The sequence below is a fragment of the Delphinapterus leucas genome, chromosome 14 (genome assembly GCF_059928025.1).
Source record: "Delphinapterus leucas isolate spDelLeu-1000000601 "Yukka" chromosome 14, BTC_Dleu_Yukka2, whole genome shotgun sequence".
Classification (NCBI taxonomy): Eukaryota; Metazoa; Chordata; class Mammalia; order Artiodactyla; family Monodontidae; genus Delphinapterus; species Delphinapterus leucas.
Genome location: NC_143142.1, coordinates 48,076,001 through 48,090,639, shown reverse-complemented (window position 1 = coordinate 48,090,639; position 14,639 = coordinate 48,076,001). Strand labels below are relative to the sequence as shown.

General features: G+C 35.2%; 1 protein-coding gene across 1 annotated transcript in view; it reads left to right on the top strand.

Moving 5' to 3' along the window:
* Positions 1-8: 8 nt before the first annotated feature.
* CCDC178 (coiled-coil domain containing 178) overlaps positions 9-14,639 on the top strand; it is a 70,688-nt gene continuing 56,057 nt past the window's right edge. The window contains exons 1-2 of the mRNA XM_089895062.1: positions 9-3,828; positions 12,546-12,685. Of these exons, the coding sequence (XP_089751188.1) occupies positions 3,813-3,828; positions 12,546-12,685 (156 nt within the window). The 5' untranslated portion in view covers positions 9-3,812. The remainder of the gene's footprint in view (positions 3,829-12,545; positions 12,686-14,639) is intronic.

Genomic DNA, 14,639 nt, shown 5'->3' with positions numbered 1-14,639 from the left:
TCAGAACAGTATTGAATAAAAGTGGCAAAGTGTAGCTATGATTATCTTTTTCCTGATCTTAGGGGAAAAACTTCATTCTTTCCTGTAATATCTGATGTTAGCTGTGGATTTTTCACCTTTGTGAAGGAAGTTTCGTACTGTTCCTATTTTGATGAGTGTTTTTATCATGAATGGGATTGAATTTTGTCAAACACTTTTTCTGCATCTATTGAAATGTGTGGTTAGTATTGCATTGATTGATTTTCATACGTTGAAACATTTCTGGAATACATCTCACTTGGACATGATGTATAATTCTTTTTATATGCCACTAGATTTGGTTTGGTAGTATTTTTGAGGATCCATGTGCATAAGGAAATATTTTGTGTATAATTTTATTTTCTTATAATATTTTGTCTGATTTTGCTGTCAGGATAATATGGGGCTCATAGAATGAGTTGGCAAGTGTTCTCTCCTCTTCTGTATAATTTTTGGCAAAGTTAAAGAGGCATCAGTGAGGCATTCTTTAAATATTTGGTGATATTCACCAGTGAAGCCATTTGGCCAAGGCCTTTTCTTTGTGGGAGGATTTTTTATTACTGATTTAATTTCTTTACTTGTTATAGTTCTGTTCAGATTTTCTGTTTTTTCTTGAGTCAATTTTGATAGCTAGTGGCTTTCTAAGAATTTGTTCATTTCATCCAGGTTATCTAATTTATTGGTAGAATCTTGTTTATAGTATTCCCTTGTAAACCACTCTGTAAGATAGTAATACCCTTCTTTCATTCTTGGTTTTAGTACTTGGAGTACTGTCTTTTGTTTTGTGTTCCCTTGGTTAGTACTCATGGGAGAAATGGCTACTCAGGTCCTTTGCCCATTTTGTAATCAGATTATTTGTTTTACTGCTGGTGAATTGTATGAATTCCTTGTGTATTTTGGATATTAACCCCTTATCAGATATATGGTGTGCAAATATTTTCTCCCATTCTATAGGTTGCCTTTTCATTATGTTGATTGTTTCTTTTGCTGTACAGAAGCTTTTTTATTTATTTATATTTATTTTTTAAACTTTTTATTTATCACTTATTTTGGTTGTGTTGGGTCTTCGTTGCTGTGTGCAGGCTTTCTCTAGTTGCATTGAACGGGAGCTACTCTTTGTTGCAGTGCACGGGCTTCTCATTGCGGTGGTTTCTTGTTGTGGAGTACGGGCCCTAGGCACGCGGGCCTCAGTAGTTGTGGCACATGGGCTCAGTAGCTTGTCACACGGGCTTAGTTGCTCTGTGGCATGTGAGATCTTCTCAGACCAGGGATCGAACCCATGTCCCCAGCATTGGCAGGTGGATTCTTAAGCACTGTGCCACCAGGGAAGTCCCTGTGCAGAAGCTTTTTAGCTTGATGTAGTCCCATTTGTTGATTTTTGTTTTAGTTGGTTGTGTTTTTGGTGTCATAGCCAAAAGGTCCTTACAAGAACAATGTCAAGGAGCTTTTTCCCTGTGCTTTCTTTTAGGAATTTTATGATTTCAGGTCTTACTTTTAAGTCTTTAATACATTTCAAGTTAATTTCTGTGAGTGATGTAAGATAGGGGTCCAGTTTCATTCTTTTGTATTTAAATATCCAGTTTTCCCAGCAACATATATTGAAGAGATTATCCTTTCCTCATTGAGTAGCTTTGGCTCCCTTGTCAAATATTAATTGATTATATATGCATGGGTTTATTTCTGGATTCTCTGTTTTGTTCCACTGATCTATGTGTCGGTTTTCATGCCAGTACCATATTGTTTTGACTGTTAGAGCTTTGTAACACAGTTTGAAATAAGGAAGTGTGATGCCTCTAGCTTTATTCTTCTTTGTCAAGATTGCTTTGGCTATTAGGAGTCTTTTGATGTTCCAAATGAATTTTAGGATTTAAAAAAAATTTCTGTGAGAAATGCTATTGGAATTTTGATAAGAATTGAATTGAATGGACATTTTAACAATATTTACTCTTCTCAACCATGAAGAGTAACTCTTTCCGTTTGTTTGCGTTCTTCAATCTCTTTCATCAATATCTTACAGTTTTTGGTATATAGATGTTTCAATTCCTTGGTGAAATTTATTACTAAATATTTTGTTCTTTTCATGCTATTGTAAATGAGACTGTTTTGTCTGACATAACTATATATGAGGTCATAAGATATATATATATATGATCAGCTACCTCTGATATCTCTTGGTTTCCATTTGCATGGAATATCTTTTTTCATCCCTTCACTTTGAGCCTCTATGTGCCCTTAAAGCTGAAATGAGTCTCTTGTAATAGGATATATATATATAGTTGAGTCTTGTTTTTTTTTTAATTTGCTCAACTACTCTGTGCCTTTTGATTGGAGAGTTTAATTCATTTACATTTAAAGTGATTATTGATAGGTAAGGATTTCCTAATGGCATCTTGTTGATTGTTTTCTGCCTGTTTTGTAGTTCCTTTGTTCATTTCTTCCTCTCGCTGTCTTCCTTATCGAATATAGCGGTATACTCTGACTCCCTTCTTTTTTTCTTTTGTGTATCTGTAATACTATAGGTTTTTGCTGTGTGGTTACCTTAAGGCTTAAATGAAACATTTTATAGATATAACAGTCTGTTTGGAGCTGATAGCAACTAAATTTCAATCACATACAAAATCTCTGCCCTTTTATACCCTACCCTCCACATTTTGTGTTTTTGATGTCACAATTTGCATCTTTTATATTTGGTATCTATTAATAAATTATTGCAGTTATAGCTATTTTAGTACTTTTGCCCTTTAACTTTTATTCTAGGGTTAAGTGATTAATATGCCACTGTAGTACTGGAGTATTCTACATTTGAATATATACTTACTTTTACTGATGTGTTTTATATTTTCATGTTTGTGTGTTGCTAATTTGTGTTCTTTTAACTTGAAGAACTCCTTTCAGCATTTCTTGTAAAGAAAGTCAAATGTTGATGAACTCCCTCAGCTCTTGTTTGGGAAACTCTTTCTCCTTCATTTCTAAAGGACAACTTTGCCAGCAAAGAAGCTGAGGTCCTCTGCAGAGCAGGCCACTGTAAAGCATGATCATTGCTGCTGCATGACTGATACTGGTAGCCTCTGCCATTCTTCCTTGTGCCAAGCCATCTTTATACTTCTCAGCTTTGCTGATCTCTGGGTGGGATGAAACCAAAGATGGTCCTTTGTGCAGTGCCCCAAAAGGGTGGGGAAGCTGGTTGCTCACCCTTTCCTAGTGAGAGGAACTATTTCAGACCAGAGAGTTCCCTCTTGGCACTGAGCAGTGTGGACCTAGGGGGTGGGATAATGCAGACAAAATGAAACTGTCTTCCTTTCCTTTTTGTGTGGTTATTCTCTGTTGTTGTTGTTGTTGTTCCACTGTGTTGCTGAAATTTTTTAAGTGGACTCTTGAGCTCTCCCAGAGCTACTTTTGTTTGTGGATAGCTGTCTAATTGTTGAAGTTTGTTGGATGGAGTCTAGGGTCTCCTACGCCACCATTTTGGTGATGTCACTCTGGATGATCTCTCTGCTTTTAATAGCTGCATGCTATTTTGAATACCTTCTTGTGAGAGTTAAGCCAAATGAAAAACACGGAAAACATCTAAAGATATTCTACTGTGGGTTTTGTTTAATATCAATATTTTAGTTGCTTTTTCAAGGACAGCACTTTCACAACATAGTTTTGTACATTATTTTGCTTATTTTAAAAATGAATATTAACTGTTCACTGAAATTTTTGTTTTCTTTTAAAAAGACAATGCCACATCACAAGCTTTGGTTTTATTTGGTGCCCCTAAGGAAGCTGTTGAGATTATTCTTGAAAATAAAATGACAAATACTGAAGGTTAGGACTGAATCTAAATTGTATAGTAACCTATATAAGCTATATTTATATTCACTCATTAGTTTGTAATGTCAGTGTTAAATTTTTATTAAGAAATACACTGTAAATATCATTAATAGTTAACAGAGTAATGATATATAAGAATATAATATTTTAATAAATTTTATTAATAGTATATTGTTAATTAAAATTTGGTTCATAAGAATTGTTTACAATTTCAGAAATGTATGAATTTTTGAAATAAACATTTTCTTTATCCTTCATGCCAGGACTGGCAAGTGCTAGAAGCTTTCTAGTTCATTGAGAATATGTTTCTTAGAAGAAAAAGAATAAGGACTAATGTTTTTGGTGTGTGAAATCCGGAATTAAAAATTGTTTATTGAAAATCCATGAAACATTAGCTCAGAAAGTGTTTCTGGTATCTTATGTTGTAAGAAGTAGAAAGAGATGATGAAATGTATACATTTTATGTATAGAGTTTCATATTTGTTTCTTCTCAGATCATTCTGGTGGAGAACTCCATATTTATTAAAATATTTAATCTAAATTTTGGTAAATCTCTGCTCTGCAGGTTGTTAGTTTGACAGGATAAAATTGGTATAAGTTACCCTTCTGATTATTTATCTGTTTCTGTTCAATAGAAATCTTGAATAGAATTTTAATGTTCTGGCTTAGAGTTTATTGCCCAATGTTAGTTATGGGCCATAGTTTTAGACAAATTTTTTAAAATATCAAATTATTGATTTATTAACCAATTAATTCAAGACACTGGAATATACATGTGCTATTAGGGTGCAGAGATATTTAAGAAATGATTCTTATATGGAATGTATAATCTTGCAAGCCAAATAAAATATAATTATACACCAATTAGTACAAAACAATAGAAATGGATGGTTGTATAGAGTAACAACAAAGATGACACAAAGTATTTAAAAGGTTCTGCAGCCAATTCCAGTTTGTGACCATGGGGTTTCCCCACCACTAAGCCATTCTTGGACACCAGCTGGATGTCCTACAATTCAGCTCAATTCTAACATCAGCTACCCAGAGTTAGTGTCAGATCCCATAGGTTAAGGGCTTAGTCCTACAAGTCTACCCCCTTGCCCCACTTCAGATGCCAGTCAAAAGCCCAGTTTGTCACCTGTGCTTCTGACCAACCACTATAGATTGGTGGTTCCAATTACACCCCTCCCTGCCTTGGTTTTGACTAATCTGCTAGAGTGGCTCACAGAACTCAGAGAAACATTTTATTTAGTAGATCACTGGTTTATTATAAAAGGATATAACTCAGCAACAGCAGATGGAAGAGATGCGTAAGGCGAGATATGGAGGAAGGGCACAGAGCTTACATGTCCTCTCGAAGTGTGCTGGTCTCCCCAAATCTTCATGTGTTCACCAGCCCAGAAGCTCTCCGATCCCTGTCCTTTTGAGTTTTTATGGAGTCTACGTTACATGGGCAAGATTGATTAAATCATTGGCCATTGGCTATTGATGCACCCTGCAGCCCCTCTCCCCTCCCTAGAGGTCGGGGCGGGACTGAAAGTTCCAACTCTGTAATCACAAGATTGGTTCTCCTGAGTCCCCATCCTTAGGTGGGGTCCAAAAGTCACCTCATTAACATAACAAAGGACACTTTCATTGCTCTCATCAGTTAGGAAATTACAAGGGTTTTAGGAACTCTGTGCTACAAACACATGAAGAGCAAATATATATTGCTTATTCTAAATCACAGTATCACAGTAGTGTATGACAAATGAATACTGTGGACAAGAATCTTTAGTGTTTCGAGTAACACCAGTTTGTATGGCCTCTAAGAATTAAGAGGATTGTTAATGGATAAGGACGGATTTGAACTGAATCTTGAAGGATGTATTTGTATATGAAAAGAAACGTGAGGAGGGAAATTAAGCAAGAACCACAGAATGAGTCAAATAATGTGATGAAATAACACAAAATACGGAAATAGATTACTTTGACTATAGCATAGGAAAGATTCAGAAATTTAAAGATAATTGGTTAAAATAAAGCTAGAAGTGATTGAGGGGCAGTCAAGAAGCATTTTGAATTTCAGACTCAAAAGTGTGAACTTCATTATTGCTCAGTCTCTGGTCCTATATAGATTCGATTGGAGATATTATGTTACCAAATTCTTTGCTTGAAAATATGAGTCTGAGTGCACTATGCAGAATTATTTGGTTACAGAAGGAAATATGGAAACTATTCACCGAAACAAATAAGCTGCTGGATAGTTCTCCAGAAAAGATAGGTTTATTTGGGGTCAGCAGACTTGGGGTGTGAAACCACAGTGAGCCATGTGCAAGTTCCCTCAAGGCAAGAGAAGGAGAACTCTTTTATATAAGGGAAAAGGAAGTTGGGAGGGCTATAGTAAACAAAGAGCTCATGGCTTTTCATTGGCTGAGTCCTTGCCAGGAAGGAAGAGGAGTCCTCCTTCTTGTTGGGCTCTGTTATCATCGCAGGGTGTGAGAGCTCCCCCTGCTGGTCTCTTGACTTTAATTGCGGTTTCTGTTAATTAATTGCTATAAAAACGATTATCTTATTATGGTTTGTGCTTAAGGTAATAAGGGTTTGATCTATGAATGATAAACGGATATGAAAGATAGGAATTAAAGAGATTACAAAGGAATTGTTAAGATTTGGTAAACTGACTGGGTATATTGTTACAGGAACTTTTTGAAAAGGAGGATTCAACAATGGTTTAACTGTTGCAAACTTTGATAATGGGAACAGAGAAGTAAGAAAGGAAAGAAATGGAATGAAGATGAGTTTAGTTTTAGAAATACTGGCTTTGCGGATGGGTTTGGTCCTTTTAAGACTACCTCTGGCTTGCTGTCCTTGACAAAGTCCGAATGTTTAATACCAAGTATATTGGAGATGGGCCTGAAACCGAAATTTTCATCTTGGTATGTCTTTACTTTCTCATCAGTCTTTTATTTGCCAAATAGTTCCTGGTTATCGACTGTGCCAGACACCATGCTCACTGCTTGGAATGTATCAGATCCCTGCCACCCTGCCACCTCCCTCTGTACATCTCCCTAATCTTTTCCAGCTCTATATCTGGTCATACAAATGTGCTTATTTTCCTCTGTAGCCTTTCTGACTTTGGCATTTTAGTTTACTGATGTCATGAATTTATTTCCTTGTTTGTGGTATATCAATTTCTCAAAGAGTACATTCTAATTTTAATTCTCTTCCTCCCATACTGCATAGGATCTAGCAAGTCCATCCTTCCCTTCCCTACATTCAGTGCTAGGCTTGGGCTCTAGGAAGGACAGGTTTTGGAATACATTTGGCAAGGAGTTCAGTGTAAAGTTAAGTCTAAAGATGTTTACTTAGGAGTCAAGCACTCAGAGGAGATGACCAAGGGAGAGAATATAAAGGGGAAAGATTATTTCTTACCAAGTAGTCATGATTAAGGAATATGAGGAGAAATAGGCAATGAGGAAGTAAAAGAAAGCTATTAAAGAAGAACATTTCAAAGAAGTATTTTCTACTATATTCTGTATAATGAGTTAAAAGAGAAGGAGAGTGGTACAAGGTTATTGAATTCTGTCACTAGGGAATGGCTGGTGGTCTTTGTAATCAAACAAATTTGTTGAGGTAAAATTTAAGTATAATAAAATCTACTCATTTTAAGTATACAGTTCAATGACTTGACAAATGTATACATCCATTTAACCACCGTCTTAAACAGGATATAGATACTCTTTTCAGAAAGTTCATTCATGTTCTTTGTGGTCACTGTCTCTTCACTCCACCCCTCATATCCACTGATATGATTTTAGTTTTAACATTTTAAAATTTTAAATAAGTGGAATCATTCCATTTGTGCTCTTTTGTGTCCAGTTTCTTTCAAAGACTCAGAAAGAGGTCTGTGAGATTCATCCATGTTGTTGAATATATTAGTAGTTTCAATGTTGCATATATTAGTAGTTGTTCATTTTATTACTCAGTATTATTCCCTTGCATGAGTGCTGTATAGTTTATCTATTCAACCACTGATAGAAATTTGGGATTTTCTAATTTGGGGCTATTATAAATAAAGCTGTTATGAATATTTACACACAAGTCTTTTTATAGATGGATTTTTATTTATCTTGGGTAAATACATAGAAGTGGAATGCTGAGTCATATGATAAGTGTATGCTTAACTTTTATAAGAAATTTCCAAACTATTTTCCAAAAGTCATTTACAGTTCCACCAGCAATATATGAGTTATAGTTGTTCTATATCCTCACTAATATGGGCTTTGCCAATCTTTCAAATTTTAGGCATTCTAGTGATTGTGAAGTTGTACTGCACTGTTAATTAAATTTGCATTTTTCTGATGATTAATGAAGCTGAGCATCTTTTTACATGCTTATTAGTCATTTGTGTATTGTCTTTTGGAAGATTCCAAGTCTTATGCCCATTCTTTATTGGGTTGTCTTCCTATATAGGAAGTTGTAAATTTTCTCTGCACATTCCAGATATAAATCATTTGTTGGATATATACATGTTTTCTCCCACTCTCTTGCTTGTCGTTTCATATTGTAATATCTTTTTGAGGCATGATGAATGTTTTGACTTTGATGAAGTCAAATTTATTTTTTTAATGTTTCTCTCTCCCCTCCCTTCCTTCCTTCTTTCTTGCCTGTATTTTAAAAATACTTTTCTATTATGTCCTGGCCTATATTGTTTCCGATGGCAAATGTAGCAGTTACTCGTATCCATGTCCCCTATATGTAATGCGTCCTTTTGTTATCTGGCTGCTTTAAAGATTTCCTCTTCAATTGGTTTTCAGCAGTTTGGCTATGATGTTCCCAGACATAGTTCTCTTTATATTTCAATTGTATGAGATTTGTTGAGCTTCTTGGATGTGTGAATTGATGTTTTTCATCAAATTTTGAAAATTTTTTGGCTGTTATTCTGTTATTTTTCACTCCAAATTTCATTCTCCTCTTCTTACAGAACCTCAACTTCACATGTGTTGGACTGATGGATTTTTTTCCTACAATTCCTTGAGGATCTGTTCTTTTTTGTTCATTTTTCTTTCTCTTCTTCAGATTGGATAATTTTTTAAAATTTATTTTATTTGTTTATTTTTGGCTGCATTGGGTCTTTGTTGCTGCACCTGGGCTTTCTCTAGTTGCGGCGAGTGGGGGCTTCTCTTGTTGTAGGACACAAGCTCTGGGCATGCAGGCTTCAGTAGTTGTGGCACACAGGCTCAGTAGTTGTGGCTCACGGGCTCTAGAGCACAGGCTCAGTAGTTGTGGTGCACAGGGTTCGTTGCTCTGCGGTATGTGAGATCTTCCTGGAGCAGGGCTTGAACCTATGTCCTCTGCACTGGCAGGCGGACCCTCAACCACTGCACCACAAGGGAAGTCTCTAGATTGGATAATTTTTATCAATTAATCGGCCCATTCATTCTTTACTCAGGGAAAGGTCTCCTTCTCCCTTCCCCCACCCCCAGTGTATAACAAAACTAAAAGGAACTTTGTTTTTCACAAAAAAAGTTAAAGGTACTTTCTGTTTATCACACAGAGGCTTTGCAAGGAGAAGAAATTATTGCTAAACTTAAGAGCACTAGCTTATTCTACATTTTGGGAAGAAAATCAAGATGTTAAAAGGAATAATCAAATGTGGAAAAGAAATCTGTGTTCAGATAAGTTTTTTACTCAGAGTGCTGAGGTCAGATAAAGGAATGATACAGTAACTGGGGTGATGGATGTAAAGGAATTACATATTAAAATCAGAAGAGAAGGAAGGATGGTAGTGATAAAATCTTAAATTATTGGGCCTGTGTGAGTAACTAATTATGTAAGGATCAAATTCATGGAGCAAGGAGAGTTGACAGTTAATGAACATAAACTGCCATTTGCCTGCACAGTCAGGCTGACGGTATTTTTTCTCAAACGAAAGTTTCATGTTGCAGTCTCAACAAACCTCAGCTCTGGCCTAGGTCCAGCAGGATCTTGCTCTTATGCATTGATTCTGAGTGAGGAAATTGGAGTTGGGCAGATTTTTAGAGCGAGTGAGTGTCCTGCCTGAGCTTAATTCTTTAAATACTCACCCTGATCCTTTGTGCACAGGCTTCATGAGGAGGAGCTCTATCCATTTATGTTTAACTGAAACTGTGGCTTCATTGTATCATGGAATTTTAGGTGAAAATGATCTTATATAACACCCTGCCAACTAGTTCATTTATTCAGTGAGAAATCTGAGGTTAGCAACTGAGTAGTTTTAGCTTAAAAAAGCACAGTTACTTATCAGTCAAGTTGAAAAATGAGTGACCATGGACACCTAGTTTTGTGACCTAAGTGTATCTATAATGTGGGCAAAATTAAAAAGAAGTGGAAAGGAAAGTTTTAACTTACACTGTGCATGTATTAGAATAAAGCAGTAATAAGAACTCCTGAATTCTTGTTCTTTCTTGTGCTGCTTGTGATGCCATGTCTTCTGTAGACTTTCAGTGCAAAATTTAACTTCACAGTATTTCATTTTCCCCACTTAACCATATGTAAAATGTTAATCCTAAACCATGGAGTGTGGTGGAAATTAATTAATACTCACCTAGTAGGTTGAGAATGGCACACGTAGAAAAATGTTAAATGAGTCATTGCTATCCTTGTTTTCTCCACATTTAATGAAGCAAAACAATGCTTTTGAGTATAAGGGCAATTCCCTGGTTGCTAAATGTACTATATTAAAACCTTATTTCTTGGGGAAGGGCAACATGCCCTTATCAGGACGTTTGGATAAGAGATCAATATGTACTTTTTACCAGCTTATTTTTTGGTCCTTTGACTGTTACAGAGATGAAAAAAACTATATATATATATATATATATATATATATATATATATATATATATATATCTGTGTATGAACTAAAGAGGTAAAATGGAATATAACACAAAAAAATAGTCATACTGAGTATATGCGTTCACTATGGTCAAACCATAGTAAAATACATTAGAATATCAGCATTGATATCTTGAAGGAACATTTGAATTTCAAAAACAAGTGATATGTGAAACTTTTGAGAGGTGCCCTGAAATATATTTTAGGAACTGCTTCTCTTTATTTTGCCACATTTAAAAAAATATAAAAACAACCTTCATGGTATTGCTTACACTCTAAAGCCAGAGAAATATAGTTCAAGTCCCAGCTCTCCCACATCCCAGCTCTGTGGAATAGGGCACTTTATATAACCTCTCTAAGCTCTGATTTCCTCACATGTGAAATCAAGAGAATAATCCCATTTCATAAGATTGTTGTGAGGATTAAATAATATGTGGCATCAAAGATACTTAGCACAGGGTTTCCCTGGTGGCGCAGTGGTTGAGAGTCCGCCTGCCGATGCAGGGGACGCGGGTTCGTGCCCCGGTCTGGGAAGATCCCACATGCCGCGGAGCGGCTGGGCCCGTGAGCCATGGCTGCTGAGCCTGCGCATCCGGAGCCTGTGCTCTGCAACAGTAGAAGCCACAACAGTGAGAGGCCCGCGTACCGCAAAAAAAAAATAAAAAACAAAACTTAGCACAGTTCCATGTTTGGCACATATTTTAGTGCTCAAAACTGTATATATATATATATATATATATATATTTCTATGTGGGCTATTATTTTATATATGGGATATGAATATATATGGAATAGAGTAAACACTTATAAATTAAACACATGCCATTTTGACAGAGATTGCATTTTTGGAGGAGGATATTATGAGATATCATTTAAAGATATTTAAAAGATTGCAGTTTAAATGAAGCTATCTAAAATATTTACCATCTCTGTGTGTTGACATTGAAACAAAAGGCACAGACTGGAGACAACAGCATTACTCTGTGTTCCTCAAGGTTAACTGCAATGAGGACATCAGACTGTTCTTATTGAGGCACCGAGCCTATTCTGTGTCTTGCATTTAAGATCAGTGATTGCAGCTGTAATCCAGACCAGTAGAGTCCTTAGAGGCAAAAAGACTGCAAGTCAGCACTTTGGTGGAGTCTTCACGGACAACTTTGCTGTGCTTCTGCAACCTTCAGTTGATTCGGAACATGCCAGGGTTAGAATCACTGAGGCACATCAGACTGAGTGGATTTTATGATGAGTACAACTTGAATGCCATAGTGAGAACATCAGCCACTCTTTACATGAGACTTCAATTTTTAGAGATGGAAGGTAGAAAATGAGGTTATTATGAGGATGATAGGGACCCGCTTTTACTTTTTTTCAGCAAGAGAAACCATGCTGGATTTAAGGAAGAAGTTCTTCAGTGCCTGAGTGGTTAGATATTATTTACATTGGAACATGTGGGGCCTCTTTAAGGGGAGAATTTAAAATACATGTCAAAGTCATGTTTTAAGTGATTCAGGATCTATTTAGAAAAATGGATTAACTGGTTTCTACCTTTTTTCTTTATTTTTTCATGATGCTATGGAACACTTTAACTTTTTAACTTGCTTGAAGTTTTATTCTTGCTTCTTAGATTTATTTTTGTTTGTTACAGTTTAAGTTATAAATGATCATTTTATTTTAGCTTTCAGATTATTTGAAGGTTAATTCTATAATTCTCTGACATTTATCAATCTGTTGATTAAAGAAAGTTTGAGTGTTAGTACTAGTAAAGCAGAATACTTTTTGTACATTCTGAACATCAGGGTTTACTATTCTGTATATGACTGTGAACTGATGTCCTCTGTCTGCTTTATCTATAGGGGTGAATGCAGGCATTTACTTTAGCCACCCATGCCGACGTAAAAGCTGTGCTTTAGTAAACATCCCAGCACCATGTGTCAACAAAATGATTTCACACATTGAAGATGTGGAGTCTAAAATACAGAAGCATCTGAAACAGGTAAGTGATAATTAACATGCTAACATTTTTGTAAGCACTATAGGGCCTATAAGTGTCTGTTACTTAAAGAACCCGGGGAATTATTTTTTTTTCTGATGATTCTTGGACTACTTTATAGAATCTTGGCTCAGTTACATAATTTACTAATCTAGACATGTTTTTGATAGTGTCATTTCAGAAGGGTGAAATGACCTTATTAAATAGATTTTTTTTTCCTACGTGTTTGTTCTTTATCCACAGGCAATCATGCTAAGTAGTAATTTCCATAGCCAACTTGACTAGTAAATTAAATAGCATTTACATCCTTTTTAGGGACACTAAACTGATTAGATGATTAGCTGAGTACATTGGTGTATAAAAGGACAGAATGCCCTCTTTAATGAGTTATTTTGTTCTAAAGAAATACTCAACAGGTCTGTTAAAAGAGAATATAATGATTCTTCCTTTGTCTTTTTAAACTGATGAAGTTTGCCTTTATTATTCTGAAGGGAGTTCAATCTTGAAATCACTGAAACTTTCAGTTATTTTCAAAGGATGATTTAGGAATGATTAAAAAACCTTCTCATACATTTTATTAATATTATGTTTCTAAGCAATTAATGCACAACTATGCTGCCCAGACAGGAAGATAAGTTTGTCAGAGATTTGTGCTATTTCCCTTCCTTCACCGCTGTTACTGGATCTGGCTCTGAGAGAGTTCTGATGGGCCCTCATCATGCTTGATCTAGGGTGTAGTTTCCTTCCAGAGGCATTAGAGTGCCGTCTTTAAGATCACAGCCCTTAGAGCCATATATTCTGTGAACTTAGATGGGAATCGTGATAATAATATTGTGTTAGATAAAGTGCTAGCATATGATATTAGCTATGTGTATTGTTATTTCTACAATATTATTTATATCATTCTGTATTAGTATTATATTTATCTCTGTTGCTTTTTTGTTTCCCCAAACCAGAATACCCCTTCACAGAATGCTTTGCAGGTCACAGGTCTAATGGTGGCCTGGGCCTTGAAGAGTATATTAAATAGATAGAAGAGAATTAATATTAATTAATATGATATGCTGTACACATCACATGTGTTTTAATTAACAATTATGCATGTTGTTAAAAATGATGAAAATAGATTCACAGGTATTTTAATAAACAATTATAGTAACTGTACTATAATAGCTATTATAAACCATTGTAATAACTCAAAACTGTTGTTGAATTGTTAATGTTATATCTAACTGATAGATGGGGAAATAATAATTTAAAGTAGTTGAGAATCTTGTTCAAGGTCATGACAGAATTGGGATTTGAACACACTCCCTCTTTTATCAAAGCCCATGTTCATTACCCAATCCTGCTTGGGATTCTGAGCAGTTAATGAACTGTTAAACACTATGGATAAGGCACCAGCTAAAATATTACCTTAGATAAAAGTAATTCACAAAATAAGCTAAGTTATTTTATAGCTTATCTTCAGGAAAACTGAAAAACCAGCCTTTTTGTGTAAATATATTATGTAAATGAGCCAGCTGCTATTAAGTTTGTCCATCCACTCATAGACGTTTAACTGCAATTCTGAATCTTGAAAAGAAACTTTTTCAGAGTAGAGTTACTGTGAACATTTTATCTATACTTCTTTTTGCAAAGAATGAGAAGACATGGAAAAATGATGGAAATAATCACCTGGATAACTTCCTATACAAATAAGAGTTTTTGTTTTATTTTTCTTCCACCTGATTCTCCCAGACTGCCTAGAATAGAGATAGTTTTATTTAATTTGGAATGATCTCTACTAAATTGAAAATTTCTTCTTCATTTAATCAATACAAGTCATTAAGATGCTACTATGATTTAAAAGAATGGCTTAGAGAGAAAGTATTTAGAAATCATTCTTTAAAATATAAAGAATATATTGTACAAAAATAATAACTGTATCATTAATAACAATGATAATAAAGCTAAT